At 41.5% G+C, this 16,859-nt stretch overlaps 1 protein-coding gene across 2 annotated transcripts in view; it reads left to right on the plus strand.

Moving 5' to 3' along the window:
* RYR3 (ryanodine receptor 3) overlaps nucleotides 1-16,859 on the plus strand; it is a 693,107-nt gene that overhangs the window by 318,752 nt on the left and 357,496 nt on the right. For both annotated transcript variants that reach the window (XM_033952387.1, XM_033952388.1), the window contains exon 42: nucleotides 4,857-4,960. In XM_033952387.1, coding sequence (XP_033808278.1) covers nucleotides 4,857-4,960 — 104 coding nt within the window. The remainder of the gene's footprint in view (nucleotides 1-4,856; nucleotides 4,961-16,859) is intronic.

Consider the following 16,859-nt stretch of genomic DNA (forward strand, 5'->3'; position numbering starts at 1 on the left):
TAAACAAAGCTAAAATAATTAGCTGTAAAGCCTATGAGTTTAAGTCAGACATGTTTAAAAATATCTTTGAAGCCCAGACCAGATATCATCCTCATATTTAGAAAGATGGAAGGAAGACCAAATTACAACCAGGTTTTGTTAAAAGATGAGGTGAAAGCGGCTATTAGAGCTAAAAGAACATTCTTCAGAAAACAGGAAGTAGAATTAAAGGCCAGTTCTCTAAATGGTGGATGCTTAATTGTAATAATAATAATAATAACAACAGTTTATATACCGCAGACCGTGAAGTTCTATGCAGTTTACAATGATTAAAAATGTTACAAATTGAGTAGAACTGACAAGTTAAAACTAGTGAATAGCGGATCTAGAGATCAGTTAATGTGGGAAAGGTTGTACAAATCAGTTGCCTAAGTACTTCAGGAACAGATATGTTTTTAGGTGTCTCCTAAATTCCCCATACGTATTAGCAAGCATAAGTAATTGTTCCAGGTCTTTACCCCATAATACTGCTTGATATGAGAGAAAATGTTGATGATGACTTTTGAATTTACATCCTCTTACCAGTGGAGATACAAAATTCAAGTGTGAGCTTCTCTTATGTCTGTTGGTTGGGAAGGAGAAAAGGTCAGTTATATATTTAGGGGCTAAACTTAACAGTACCTTAAAGCAGAAACACCCAAACTTAAACTTCACATGTGCCACCATTGGCAACCAATTCAGGAGTCGGTAGGAAGGAGTTACATGGTCAAACTTCTTCAACCCAAAAATCAGACTGACCACTGCATTTTACACCAGTTGTAATCGCTGCATATTCTTTTGGGAAATTGCCAGATAGGCGATATTAATAATAATAATATTTTTTTCCCCTTTATTTTTATTCATTATTATATTATTCACAAGTAATACAACTTGTTAAAGCAATACAGAGTCATAGTCCCTTATATAAAAAACCAAAAGAGAAAAAAAATTTCACATTACTATTAATAAGAAAATCAATTCTAAATGGTTATGACTCTTTCATAGACCTCAAATTAGTAGAACGATCCAGTTACAGGGAGATAATCAAAGAAAATTTCAAATTAAAAAGTAAGATAAAGGCTTATATGTCTACCCCCAGGAATTTATTTAGAGCTAGACTCTCCACCTCTGATTAATCCCTTAAGGTCTAAAAAGGATCTTAGATGATCAGGTACATAAAAAACATATTTTAAACCAATATATTTAATTATACATTTGCAAGATAAGCTAAAGTAAAAGTAGCACCCAATTTCTTGGTATCTTCTAAAAAAAAGCTTGTGCCTTTCTTGTGTTGATTTTGTGACATCATGGTGTAGCCATATACGTTGACCACAGAAAGGATAATCTCATGATTAAATTAAGATCTTGCTCAAGTATAAAGTTCACAATTAATGTAGCTCTGTCCTTTACATCCATAAAAGAATTTTCCAAGACTGCTGTTAAATTTTGTTGGTCAGAAAGAAGTCGTCCTTCCAGACCAGCTTTTCTTTTTGAAGCTGATAGGTAATAAACCTTATTAATAGGCGGTAATAGATCTGGTGGAAAAGACAAATTCTCCACCAGAAATTTTTTTAAAGAGATCAATCGGTAACATTGAAGAAATTTTTAGAAAATTCAATACTCATAAGTTAAGGCATCGATTGTAATTTTCAATCATTTCTATCTTACGTGAAAGAACAGTCTGGTCTTTGATTATAGTGGTAATAGCATTTTTCAAAGGAATAGTCTCAGAGTCTACCTTTTCTAAACATTCTTGTTTCACTTCTTCAATATTTGAGGTAAAAGAGTCTACTTTAGTTACCAATACTTGTACATCTGAAGCTGTTTTCTCCACCTTCTCTTCCATTCTCCTTATAGCCTCCAGGAGAATATCCAGGATGTTAACAGGGGTTCTTCCTTAGGCTTCAACTCCCTCAAGGCTCTTACTCCCCTGCTCTCCAGCCGAGAGTGAAGCTCCTCCCGCTACTTGCTCTGGGACAACTCCCTCCTCCCCTCCGGAGAAAGAGTCGCTACTCTGCCCGCCTGCTGGACAGAGCGATGCAGAGATCTCTGGCGGCACCAACTCCAAGGGGTCGAGTGCTCCCTCACTTGAAACCGCCGCAGAGGTCTGCCGCCAGTGGGAAGACCGAGGGTCAGCGGCGTTCCGCGGTTCTAAAAATCTCTGAAGCTCCCTCCAACTTTTCTGTAAACATCTGAAAACTTGGCTATTCTCAAAAATGTAACACTTCCTCCCTCTCCAGTATCTTACACCCATCTAAATCTTCTTTACACTTAATCCTTTAACCCTCCATTGGAGTTCCTTTCCATCCCAACTCCTGTAAACCGTGCCGAGCTTTACAATTGCGGAGATGGTGCAGTATACAAACCTAAGGTTTAGTTTAGTTAGTTTAGTTTAGTTAGCTGTGTCAGTGAGGAGGTAAGGGTCGTCAGTTGGGAGGTCCTCAAGGCCCCTTTCCTTTTAGTATGGAGCATAGTAAGTATCTTACGAAGCAAAAAGCAGTTGACGTAAAAAGAGCAAGCGGAGCGCCCCTTCTACATGTCTGCCATCTTGGATCATCCTACTCTCTGAAAAGTCCTTTCATCAATAATAATAATAATTTATTTCTTGTATACTGCTATACCAAAAGTTTGAAGCGGTTCACAACAAAGAATACATACAGCCAATAATTAAAATACAGAATAAACAATCGATATCTAAATACAGTAAAAACAATCAATAAGAATACAGGTAAAATCATTAAAAGTTAAGACAATGGCTCAATTAGTGTGTAAAGAACTGTTAAAAATTCATGATAGTTGAACTGACAAACTATGAGCTTGCTTTTTGTATTTTTCTGTGTTTTGTACTGTTTCTTCTTGAGCTCAATAAAACAGTTTTGATGATAAAAGGAAAAAAAAAATTCATGATAGATTTGACAATAACATGACTAAGAGGAAAACATGTCAAACAGGCATATTTTTAGTGATTTTCTAAAGTCAAAATAGGAAGTGGCCTCAAGTATTAATCTTCCAAGCCAGTTTGGCGGCCTGGAATGATAAAATTCTGTCAAAAAACTTTTTGTATTGGCATGATTTAAAAGAAGGGTAATTAAATAGGTTTATTCTACGAGTGCTCCTATTAGAACTATTCATGGAAAACTGGGAGGCAAGGTAATCAGGTAGCATCCCAAAAATTGCTTTGTAACTAATGCAGGAAAACTTGAACAGAACTCTGGACTCCATTGGCAACCAGTGAAGTTTTTTGATAGTAAGGGGTAATGTGTTCCCATTTTTTTAGACCAAAAATAAGACGGACCGCAGTGTCAAGTTGGCTCAGTATAAGGGATTGAACTAGAATTCTGAATGATGAAGCATCAAAATATGCTCTGATGGACCGAAGCTTCCAGAGAGTAAAGAAACCCTTTCTAACCAAAGAGTCCACCTGGTCTTTCATGGTTAGGCTCTGGTCCAGTATTACACCCAAAACCTTCATAGTAGGTTGAATATGGTAACTAAGTTTATTGATGCACAGTGATGTGTGAGATGAAGCTACAAAGAATTTTGTTTTTTCTGAGTTAAGCTTCAGTCTAAATTCAGTCATCAATTGTTCCATCAAGTCTAATACTTCTGTTGCCGTAGGAGTGACTTCAGAGAGAGAGGTAGCGAATGGGATAATGATTGTAAAGTCATCTGCATAGCTGAATACTTTTATCTCCAGCTGGGTCAGTTGCGCACCTAATGATGACATGTAAATGTTGAAAAGCAAAGGGGATAGTGGTGACCCCTGTGGAACACCAGATGGATTACTTCAGGTATTAGAGAGATTGTAATTAAAACGTACTTGACAGGTGCGGGACATTAGGAAACCTTGGAACCAGTCTAGCACCTCTCCTATGATACCAATTGCATCTAAGAATTGTAACAATTTCTCATGGTACACTAAGTCAAAGCAGAGCTCATATCAAATTGCATAATCAGGGCATTAAGGCCCCTACTAAACAAGAAACGTAAATTATCTAAGGTGACCGCAATTACTGTCTCAGTGCTACACATAGGTCTGAATCCGGATTGAGTTTCATGTAAAAGAGAGAACTGGTCAACATATCATAAAACAATTTAAACTCCAGTCTGTGAGAAATTGCAGGAGGAGCATAAAAGACTGGAAGACAGGGCATTCAAATAGTGGGTGAAATAAAATGTGGGCAAGTCAAAATGATGCATATTAGGAAGAATAACCCAAATTATAGCTTCTTGATAGTAGAGTTCACATTAGAGACACCACCTAAGAAAACAAAAAATCATGATATGCCCTCTAGTCAGGCAGTGTGTTACAACTGAAAATCTCAGGTTTCCCTGACTGAGGAAGGGAAAGTAGGGACTGAGGGAGAATGAAGAAAAGGTACTGGATCCATGGAGGGAAGGGAGGGAGAGGTCTTGGACCCACCCACTGGGAGAAGGTGGAGAGGGAGTGGTGCTGGACCATGGAGGGGAGAAAATGAGTATAAGAAAAATGGTGGACTGTGGAGGATGGAGGGAAGAGATACAGCTGTAGAAACCTTGATGCTGCGAACTGTCCTAAGTATGTAGATGGCAAACTATACTTAGTGAGCTTTCACTTCCAGTGCATGGTTTGCCATCTATATAATCTGGGAAAGAGCAGGGCATTAATTTGTGTAGCTGCACCTCTTGGTTGGTTTCCTGTGGCTGTGTTCCCCTCCAATGGGTCCAGTATTATAAAATGTTACCCTTTGAGCTTTTACTAGGAGATATTTAAAATTTCTGGAGGAGTGTTAAGGGATTAATTGCAACTGCTGTTCTGCATATATATCATTACTATGATTTGATTCTTATCTGTCCAGCATCCCCATCCATGAGAGGCTCCACACCACTTGATGTTGCTGCAGCATCTGTGATGGATAATAATGAACTGGCACTTGCACTGGAAGAACCGGATCTAGAAAAGGTTTGTGAGGGTGTTAGGATGAGAATGTATTATGTTAGAATAAGAGTACATTTGTAGTATATAGGATCAATATTGCTCAGAGAAATTCAGTTCAATTCCAAGTGTCTTTTTAAATGTCAACCACAGAACCTAAGTAAGCAGATCATTATTAAAGAATTAGAAATAGAGAGGCTTAAAACACTAGCTTATAAAAGCCTGTCTCCTTTTTACGTCTCCATTTTAAGACTCTTGGCTTCTTGCTTCTTTTCTTTGTCTGCCAGCTTAGAAAACAGCATAAATGGGTGCTCACTATGAGACAGTAGAGAGAGATTTTTTTTCAGGTTCTGGTGAGGCCAAATATCATAAACTACTTGGGCTGGAACTGAAGTATTTGAGGTCTCCAGGGCATCTTTCACTACCAGATGACAAATGCTGATGCAGCCTCCTTAGCTGGAGTGTTATAAACCAGTCAATAGTGCCTAGCAAAATCTACTCAAATGAGAACTAAATTGAGAGGCATTAGTTTAGAGTGGATAACACCAGCTGAGACTATACAATACAGGATTTGGCATCATAGTAGCAAATAAAAAGAAAGTAGGATTGCCAGAGCTGTTAGACATGGTGGAGGCCCAGGGCAGAAATTTAGAGGGGCCCAAACCTCAGTACCAGGCTATGACTTTTTTTTAGCTTCAGACAGGCTTAGAAACCTTTGGCTAGAGGGTCAAGTGCAATTGCCCTCGTTGAATCCTTTTCCATTATAAGAACATAAGAATTGCTGCTGCTGGGTCAGACCAGTGGTCCATCGTGCCCAGCAGTCCGCTCACGCGGCTGCCCCCAGGTCAAAGACCAGTGCTCTAAATGAGTCCAGCCTCACCTGCGTACGTTCCAGTTTAGCAGGAACTTGTCCAACTTTGTCTTGAATCCCTGGAGGGTGTTTTCCCCTATAACAGACTCTGGAAGAGCGTTCCAGTTTTCTACCACTCTCTGGGTGACATTTGCTATATTTACTATTGCACAGTACAGGGGTTTTATGGCATTGCCTCACCTCTTGGGGTTCCCGTTTAATTTCTGCCTGCCTGTTGTTATTTCTAGTTTGTGGTCACTGAATCTGTATGTGGTATCTGCGTGTTCTGTGGGTATGACTGAGGTCAGCTATTCTTTAAGCATGAATTTTCTCTATAGTGATCCAGAGTAATTTGGCTTCTTCAGTTTTCCCAATAGATAAGTTGGTATTCTAAGGTACACTGTAACATTTAGGGTACTGCTTTTTCATAGGTAGGATCCTTGTTAGATTTGCTCCAGGTTCTTAGTGGCTTTATTGTAGAGTTATATTATTTCGGAATATGTTGCCATATGTTGCTATTAATGAGATTACACTAGAATTAAGAAATTTATTTGTAATGTGAGTTTTATGTGGAAATGTTCTATTTCAGCTCTGCATTAGAGGTCTGCATGGGAACGGGGATCATGGGGATCCCGCGGGAATCCCCCCTAACCCACGGAACTCCCACGGGGACCCCCTCTGGCCCACAGGACTCCCATGGGGACCGCCCTCTAGCCAACGGGACTCTCACGGGGATGGAAGCCTTTGGAAGCAGGATTCATCCATATAATATAATGGACATTTCAGCCTTAGTAAAACAGGGGGTTTATAAGTTAATTACCTGAACAGAAAACAAAAAAAGGGTTCCGCCAAAGAGATTCCACAAGGAAAACAGTAGCGCAAACACAAAAGAAACTGTGGAATTGATGATCCTGTCAGAAGTAATTGCTGCTTTTTATGGGGATGGGCGGGGATGGAGGTAATTCCTTGCGGGGATGGGTGGGGACGGAGAGGATCCTGATGAGGACGGGTGGGGACAGAGAGGATCCTGGCAGGGACGGGTGGGGATGGAGAGGATCCTGGTGGATACGGGCGGGGATGGGTGGGATTTCTGTTCCTGCGCAACTCTCTACTCTGCACCCATTTTTGAGGAGGGCCAGACATGCAGAATTTGTTTGGCTTTAATACCTTATGGTGAGGGAAGTGTATGTGGAGTCAGTAGATAAATCCTTCGACTCAGACTCCTCTGTTTCTGGTAGCCATGACTCTGACTCTGACTCCAGGTACCCAAAATTGTCTCTGACTCTAGTTGGTAGATAAATCCTTCGACTCTAACTCCTCAGTTTCTGGTATCCACTACTCTGACTCCGACTCCAGTACCCACAATTGTCTCCGACTCCTCAACTCTAACTCCACAGCCCTGGTTACTACTATTTATAATTTCTATAACGCTTCAAGGCTTATGCAGCTTGGACACTGAAACATTAAAAACACAGTCCCTGCTCGAATGAGCTTACATTCTAATTGAGACAGACAAACTGGACAAAATGTTGCATCTATACACAGTGCACGGGTGGGGGAGTTTCAGAGGGAATGAAAATACAGTCATGGGTGCTTAACAGATGGGTTGGATTTGAAAGCAGCTTCAAAGAAGTAGGCTTTGAGTCTGGATTTTAATACTGCCAGGGACGGAGTTTGAAGTACCAAGTCAGGAAGTTAGTTCCAGGCGTACAGTGCTGCATAGTAGAAGGGATGGAGTCTGGAGTTAGCCATAGAGGATAAGGGTATAGATAAGAGAAACTTACCCACAGCAGGAGTCAGCATTTCCCTTTCAACCTTCTATCTCCCCCTCTTCTCCCTTCGCCCCCCTGCCCCCCCCCCCATTGCAGCAACATCTCAAATTTCAAGCTAATTATAATTTGATATCCCGCCTTATCAGTATTCAAAGCGGTTTTACAAAATTTAAAAATAACAAAAAAAGCGTCAAAATGGGAAAATGACTAAACTAAGGACAGAAAAATGTGAGACAAAGACAAACGAATAGACAGTGACTAACTGGAACGAGAGGAAAAAGGGAAGGACTACAAAATTTGTATAGTAAAGAACAAAAATGGAAAAAAAAAAACAAAAAACGGTGGGGAAAACCAGGAGACCAGCCGGTCTAGCATAAATTTAAAACCTCCTTTAAAGGACGATCATGATTCAAAAGCGTCTTTAAAAAGAAATGTTTTTAAACTGGATTTGAAGTTATCTAGGGATGTAATCTATTGCAAATACTGCTGTTAAATTAATCTATCATGCAAAAAAATTTGACCATGTCACTCCTTTCCTCCGCAAAGCACATTGGCTACCTATCACTCATTGCCTCACCTATAAAATACTCTTTACCTTTAAAACAAAAAACTCTAACCAACCAGCATTCATAAATAAACTTTTGATCCCATACTCATCATCCAGGGCCCTACTTTTCATACCGTCAACACGGGAATTGTTTTACGATACTACTCCCAAATCCAATTTTTCAGTCTCTGTGGAATGTCCTCCCATTAGATGTTTGATTAGAGAACTCACTTGAAAAATTTAAAGCCAAACTTAAAACTTTCCTCTTTAAAGCTGCCTTTACTCTTTAGTATCAGCTTCCGCCTCTCAAACCTTTAATTCTTGTGAAGCCTTGAAACATCAAATGCTTCTTCTGAAGCAATTCCCATCCTAATGTTTTGCCACTCCCCATTTACCGTCCTTTTTTATTAATTTTACTTCGATGTATTTTAAACAACCTTTCCCTCCCCTACTTCCCTTTTGTTCCATGTACGTTAATGTGAATTTGTCTAGGATTTTTAATATTTGATAAAATATTGCTTTTATTTACCTATTTTAATTGTTTTCTACAATCTTTTTTATATTATACACCGTTTAGACACTTGTTTTGATAGACGGTATATCAAAAATAAAGAAACTTCCATAGCAAAGGAGCAGTAACGGAGAAGATATTAGTTCTCATGGTATTGATGTGCCAGGACTGGTATTAGATTTGTCACAATGGGTAGGTTGGTTTCTATGTATAGGGTAAGAGTGAGTTTGTAATTTTGAGAAACTTTTTTCTTCAGTTTAAAGTGGCTTATTGCAAATTCTGAGACTTTAAACATAAAGCAGAGTAACCATAAAATATTTAGCATTAGTTAATTAGTGATTTGCTGAGACTTTATCAACTCTGTATTTAAACATTAAACACATTTCTTGCTAGATGCAGTGGTTGTGCAATTGATTTTAAGGCAAATTAAATTTAAGGCCATTGAAGTAGTTAACCGCTAGCTACTGGTAACTCTTTTTGTTTACAGTAGTTGCAGTAATTTCTTCCTGTATTTTCTGACTTATCTCCATCTGTTTAATAAGGGCGCTTATTTCAAGAATTGTCTTTGAAGCTTTTCCCCTACTGCACTGTTGACTGAGGTTTAATTAATTTGGCACCCGTTGTACAGTCTGGCCCAAATTCTCTAAATGGCATCGTAAGTTAGGTGGCAGTGGATGCGTTTTAATTGGTGCTAATCAGCATGGTAATTGAAAGTGTCAAAAAAGTCATTAAAAAAATGTAGGCGCCTGCAGGCATCTACAAAAAAGGATGCCATATCGCATCTACAGAGGCGACTAACGGCACCTAAGGTCAAACGGAGTGGTTTATGCCATAAATGTCCTTAGGTGCCACTAGGCACCTCTGTTGATGTGATTCTCATCAAACATAGGCTCTGGTAATATAAGCCTGCAAAACCCTGGCCTACATTACTGGCACCTATGTTATACATAAGCTGCAATTCTCTTACTTGTGCCTATGCGTGATTGACATCGTGGCTGGTGATGATGATTAACGCATGATGATGACATGACTTGTGCCGTTTTTGGAAGTGTTGGCCAATGTAGGTGCTGGTAACTAGAATCCATCTGTCTGTTTCTTTAAGGGAGAGACTGCTTCCTGGAGAGTTGGGAATTTGTGAGAAGCACTGTGAGCCTGAAAGCTAAGCTTTTCTGAATTTATATATTTTCAGGTTTTTGTATTTGACCTTTATCTGTGTGTCCCTCTCATAATTTCTTCCTAGAACATTTGTTGACTTAAACACCATCTATCCTATACAGGAGAAATAAAGGAGAATAAATGCTTCCTTTCCTCTCACATGCAGAACTGCTTGCTCCTATCATTTGTTATATTTCTGTCCTGCTGACTTTAAAGTCCTTCCCTTCCCATCCCTCTCCCACCTATCCCTAGGCTTGCTCTCCCTATATAGGAAAACAAAAAGACAGTTATCTTCAATAAACTCTCTATTGGACAACCTTGCTCATCGATATCCCTTAACATAGTGCACCTTCTCATACTTATTAATCATTTAAAATGACTTTCATTTAATGCAATATTTGTTGAGCATTAGTCCTAAGGAAAACCATGCGGAACCTTAGAGCTTGCCTCGTCTGTCTCCAAATATCAGCTATGAAAGATGAAGTCAATGAAATCTAGAAGGATTTGGCAGCAATTAAGGAAGCATACAGGATGACCCAGTTCCGAGCCAATTTACCATCAGCGCTGCCACAGAAAATAAGTCAACAAGATGGGTCACAGTAGGCTCAAGGCGATTATGACCTGTGTTACAGAGGCATTCACCCTCCCAACCTTTGCCTCTATGTAATTTAATTCATGCACTGGAGCAACATGATGATCAGGAAAGAAGTACTGCCAGAGGCAAGGAATGTAACTCAATCTAAAGGATATCCCAAAACAATGACTAATTGGCTCAAAGAAGAAAATTCTTACTGCTAAGAGGCTTCATTATAAGAGGCATTAACTTAGGAACATAGTTCAAGGATCTCAACCTGGTGAAATGTCTTCCGGGATCCTCTGCTATCAGAAGTTCCAACCAAATACTGAATGTGGTCCGAGAAGAGAGTAACGATTCTAATGCTGATATTGTAATCTATCTGGGGACAAATGACCTGGCTTACAACAGCAAGTTTGAAGCACAAAAAGTGTTCCAGAGGCTTGGGAAAGGACTCAAGTCTTTAGTTTGGACTGCAGCTTTTTCTGAAGTTATTCCTACATTTGGAAAGGGAAAAGAAAGACTAAGTAGTAGCTTGAATCTTGGGGCTCCTTTACTAAGCTGCGATAGCGTTTGTAGCGTGTGCAGAATTTTAGCGCGCACTAAACCCGCCTTACGTGGCTAGAACTAGCACCAGCTTAATGCTGGTGTTAGCGTCTCGAGCGCAGCTTAGTAAAAGGAGCCCTTGGTATAAAAAGGAAGGTGATGGAACAGGATATGGAAAATAATAGGCTATATTGTAATGATTAGCTACATCTTTCTGTGACAGGAAAAAGGCTACTTGGGGAGAAACTCAGACAGTGTGTTTGTAGACATTTTAACTAGAAGATAGGGGTGACAAAAAGAAACAAGAGAATTCAGAAAGTCATCCCCAGAAAAACATGATAGCAGCGGGGAAGATAATGTTAATACAGAAAACCATCTAAACTCAATAACACATGGAAAGCAATGAACATAAATGCCCATAGCCTAAGTAAAAAGGTTCAAGATTTTCAAGGCATGATTTTGAGGAAAACGTGAATATTGCTGCTATTACAAAAATATGGTTCAATGATTGAATGGGATGTGACCATACTGGACTATAATCTTTTAAGGAAGGATAGGGAAGGCCGAAAAGGTGGAGGAGTGGCACTGTATGTGAAAAATATCAGAGCAGCTGAAATGCAGGGAACCTGAAGAAAGGAAGAATCATCCTGGAAAGAGAAGGTGGAACCTGTATCTATATGGACCTCTATTATTTACAGACCTGTCTCAAATGGAGAAGCTGACAGAACCCACAAAGGAAGGGACAACTCTGAATCTTGTGCTCACAAATGGAGGAAACGTTTCCAACATCCTAGTCAACAGTGGTCATCACACAATATGGTTTGATTGATCTGAAAATCTTTTTATTGTTTTCAAGGAAAATGACAACTACCAACCAAGACAATAAATTCAATAACAAGAATCCACACCCCTCTCCCCCTCCCATCCCACAAAGATATAATAAGCAACCCAAGGAGACATTCCAGAAAACACAAATCATCAAATCAAAGATTATTCAAAATCTGATTGCAGCCTCTTGGAATATGGTTTGATTTAAGGGCAAAGGCAGAGTTCAGAGGCACAAAACTCAAACTATTGGATTTCAGACATGCTAATTTAGGTAATGTGGGAGAATAATAAAAGAAGGCGCTGAAAGAATTAGTAGGCATAGGAAAAATGGAAAGGCGGTGGTCCAAACTGAAAGCTGCCATAAATAAAAGGAAAGTAAAAAAAAAAAGAAAAGGAGAGAGAGAGAGAGACAGGATGCCTATATGGCTCTTCAAATAACTGGCTGAAAAATGAGGGCAAAAGAGGCTGTGTTTTCAGAAAGACAGAAGAAAGCATTAAGAAGATCACAAAATAGTTTACCAGATTAGACTCAAAGAAGCAAAGAAGGAAATATGGCTAGCAAAACCATATGCAGATGAAAAAGTAGCTAAAGATGTAAAGAGAATCTCTGATAGAAGAGGAGAGGACATTTTTCTGCATAAGTGAAAATGTTGCTCTTTTCTCTAGATTTAAGATAAAAGAGAAAGTGTAGGTTTATTACAAAAGACAGAACATAAGAACATAAGAAACGCCTTCGCCGGATCAGACCTAGGTCCATCTAGTCCGGTGATCCGCACATGCGGAGGCCCAGTTAGGTGCTCCTTATTGGAGACCCGGATTTCCCGTTTGACTTTTTTTTAAGTAAACTTTTATTAGCTAGTTTCCATAGTTTTTGCTACAGTTTTAAACTTGAACTTTCTGCTAGAGATAGAAACGTAAAGGTAATAGCTTACAGCATTAACAGATACCTTCTAGAAGGCATAGCAGGGCCTAGTTCAGTCTTCATTCCTATCTTCCTCAACTCTCACCCCCCCCCCAGCATATCTTTTCATTTATAGTTAGTTATTCTAATTAGGATAAGAGGAGAGTTTTCATTACAAATGTTTTATTATATTTCATTGCTTGAGAAGCAAACACTAAATAAGCAATATACCATAAAATCTTAAGGCTTTTCTATTAGTCTAAAATCCCTAGTACCTCATCACAGTGGCGTACTAAGGGGGGGGGCGGGAGGGGCGGTCCGCCCCGGGTGCCAGCCATGAGGGGGTGTTCCCAGCCTTGCCGTTCATTCCCCCCCCCACCACCCCCGAAGGACCGCTCGCCCCACTGACCTTCCTGCACCACCTGTGAAGCAGCCCGCAGCAGGATCGCGACTTCAGCGATACCTGAACTGCTTGGGCGCTGCTTCCTGCGCCGCAGTCCCACCCCTCCTCTGACGTCAGAGGAGGGGCGGGAACGCGGCGCAGGAAGCAGCGCCTAAGCTGCGCAGAGATCGCTGACGTCGGGATCCTGCTGCGGCTGCTTCATAGGTGGTGCAGGAAGGTCAGTGGGGCGAGCGGTCCTTTGGGGGGGGGGGAACTGAACGGCAAGGCCGGGAGCATAGGTAGTGCTGCTTCATAGTGGTGCGGGAAGGCCAGGGGCGAGCGGTCCTTCGGGGGCGGGCGGGCAGGCAGGCAGGCTTTCAAGGAGGAAGGGGTGACAGACAGGCAGGAAGGCCTTCAAGGGGGGGGGGACAGGCAGGCCTTCAAGGGGAGGACAGGCCTTTGGGGGTGTGTGCAGACCTTCAAGGGGGCAGGCAGGCCTTCAATGGGGGGACAGGTCTACAAGGGGGTGGGACAAGCCTACAAGGGGGTGGGACAGGCCTTCAAGGGGGGAACAGGCCTTGAGGGGGTGCAGGCCTTCGGGGGGGGTGCAGGCCTTCAAGGGAGGGGACAGGCCTTCAAGGGGGGGACAGGAAGGCAGGCCTACAAGGGGGGACAGGCCTACAAGGGGGGGAGGACAGGCCTTCAGGGGGGTGCAGACCTTCAAGGGGGGGACAGGCAGGCAGGCTTTCAAGGGGGGGACAGGCTTTCGGGGGGAGGTGCAGACCTTCAAGGGGGGTGCAGACCTTCAAGGGGGGGACAGGCCTTCAAGGGGGGGACAGGCAGGCAGGCTTTCAAGGGGGGACAGGCCTTCGGGGGGGGGTGCAGACCTTCAAGGGGGGGGACAGGCCTTCAAAGGGGGGACAGGCAGGCAGGCCTTCAAGGGGGGGACAGGCCTACAAGGGGGGGGGGACAGGCCTTCAAGGAGGTGGGACAGGCCTTCAAGGGGGGTGCAGGCCTTCAAGGGGGGACAGGCAGACCTTTAAGGGGGGACAGGCCTTTGGGGGGGACCCTTGTTTAGAAGTACACGGAGGGAAGGGGGTGTTCAAAGAGACGTGCATATGCCAAACTTTGGGGGGGAGGAAGAAATAATGGGTCTGAAAATAGAGGAGAGGGAGAGAGATGATGGACCATGGGATTTAGGGAGGGAAGGAACAGAAAGGGAGAGAAATTGGACACAAGGGATGATGTGGAGGAGGGCTAGAGATATTGGATAGGAGGGTAATTGGGAAAAGAAAGGGAGAGATGGTGGACTCTGGGGTGGTGGGGAAGGAGGGAGAGATGCCGGATGAAAGGGTAGTTAAGAAAAGGTGGATCTGTGGAGGGAGATGAAAAAAAGGAAAGATACCAGACTTCCTGGGGAGGGAAGGGAAATGAAAAGGGAGGACAGAGTTGGCAGATGGATGGTTAGCATGCAGAAAGAAGAAAGAAGGAGACCCCAAGTTATCAGAAGAAAACCAGAGCCTTGGACCAACAAGATTTGAAATATAACCAGACAACAAAAGGTAGAAAAAATAATTTTATTTTCTGTTTTGTGATTATAATATGTCAGATTTGAAATGTGTATCCTGCCAGAGCTGGTGTTGGACTGCAAACGTGAGCTAGGATTTAACAGAGAGAGGAAAAGTCCTTTTTGTTTCTTTATTTTATTTACACCACAGCGCCAGTGTGATTAGGAGAAGCCAAAGGGGGTGAAAAAGCTATAAAACCCACCAGGAGTTTTGAAAAAAATCACCCAACTGGGCAGGAAAATCGAATTGAAAAACCAATTCAATAGGCTGAATCGAATCAAAATTTTTTTTCCTGAATCTGGCAGCATTAGTTTGCGCTACTGTCTTATACTTTAGGACCTGGGATTGGGGAGAGATGGCATCCTCAGTACTTTATAATGCAAGTGAAACGAGGATTTGGTCAGACTTTTGAAGGGTCTGCAGAAAAAAAATATTGTATAGGCCGGGGACATGAGACAGCAGGAAATGGGAACTTTTCTTCCTTCTATTTTTGTGAATGGAAAGGCTGAGGATGTCAGAGAGTTCAGTTAAAATATGTGCTTTATAAGAAAATATAATAATGTGTTTTATAAAGTTTATAGCATTGCTGGCCTACCCAGTGAGGTGTTTCTAGTGGTGGTGGTGGCAGCGTGTCAATGTGTTGAGAGGAAGAAGTGGTCTGGGAAATTCTGCTGAGCAAACTCCGGGCCCATTTCCACCCCCCAGTTAGTCCACTCCACTCAACTGGTTCACACACTGAGTGGGTCTTTGGGTGTTGTGTTGGGATCTCTTCCAGTGGTTTATCAGTATCTCCTTCTGGTCCAAGGAAGGAAACTTTGTTATCCTTAGCATTGACCTACAGAATATGTTTGTAACAGCGCTGCTTGTGTGGCATTAGGCTATGTAGTGATCGAAAGAAAAAAACAGACCTTTGCACATTTTTGCACTATATGGTGGGTGTATGAGGAGATTCACATTTCCTGCACAGCTAAGTCCATGTGAAGTTACCTTGTGCTGTATTTGACATCTAGCAAGGTCTCTGTTTGAAAGGAAAGATCTAAACTTAAAAATGAAGTGGCCAGAAGTTATGGTAAAAGCAGATAGTGTAGCTGGTTTTAAGAAAGATTTGGACAAATTCTTGGAGGAAAAGTCCATAATCTGTTATTAAGACATGGGGGAAGTGTCTGCTTGCCCTGGATCGGTAGCATGGAATGTTGCTACTCTTTGGGTTTTGACCAGGTATTAGTGTCCTGGATTGGCTACCATGAGAATGGGCTACTGGGCATGATGGACCATTGGTCTGACCCAGTTAGGCTATTCTTATGTTCTCATCTGTAGGGGCCTTTGTTTTCACTTCTTATTTTAATGTATTTTTTTTCTGGGAACTTATCAGTGTTTTTTATAATGGGAACAAAAATGGAAGAGAATTAATGTGTGTGGGATGAGGGGGTAACTAATTTCTTCAGCTAAATAATTCAATCCACCTCAACCAGACATAGGAGAACTCACGCACCATTCACACACCCTCCAACCAAAAACGTCAAAAGAAAAAAACTGTTCGACAACCTCCTAGCCATTCGAGCTGCAACACTCGACCCCCAACTCTACAACCAATTGACATCGACCACAGACTGCAAAACCTTCAAAAAGAAATAAAAACCCTTCTATTCAAAAAACACATAAAACCGAACTAACACAATCAGAACTGTCCCAAGCATCACCTGCAACTACTCCATATGTACTTCTGATGTCATGACAATTCAGACATAATTTATGTTATGTTATGTTTGGAATATAAGAAAATTTTCACTGCCTGTTTCTATTCTGACCATTTATTCCGTTTCATGGTCATTACAAAAAAATATTTTTTTACATGGGGGGGGGGGGGTGTCAAAAAATGATGGGCCCCGGGTGCCACATACCCTAGGTACGCCACTGCCTCATCAAACACCTCAGTAATACTAAGATGAAGACAGCAGGCCAGCAGCAGGAATGGTGTTATCCAGTCTTTTGCACTGAATGTCACATGTATGATTATCTCCCACTTGGCACAAGGTTATGTGTATGTGCTCTTAGCTCTCAGAGAACAAGCTCATTCTTTTGAGGCTAGAGTAGCAGACTTGGAGGAGATGGGGAACATATTGCACCAAGAATGAGACATGACAAATGAAATGTGAAACAAAAAGTTCAAAGTAATTATTACTTGCCTGCCTTTCTCTTTTTTTCCTTTGTGCGTGCAAGTTAATTGTTTAAGAAACCAATCAGTACCAATAATTGCCAATTAACAAGCAATTATTGGTACTAGTTGGCATT

The sequence above is a fragment of the Geotrypetes seraphini genome, chromosome 7 (genome assembly GCF_902459505.1).
Source record: "Geotrypetes seraphini chromosome 7, aGeoSer1.1, whole genome shotgun sequence".
Classification (NCBI taxonomy): Eukaryota; Metazoa; Chordata; class Amphibia; order Gymnophiona; family Dermophiidae; genus Geotrypetes; species Geotrypetes seraphini.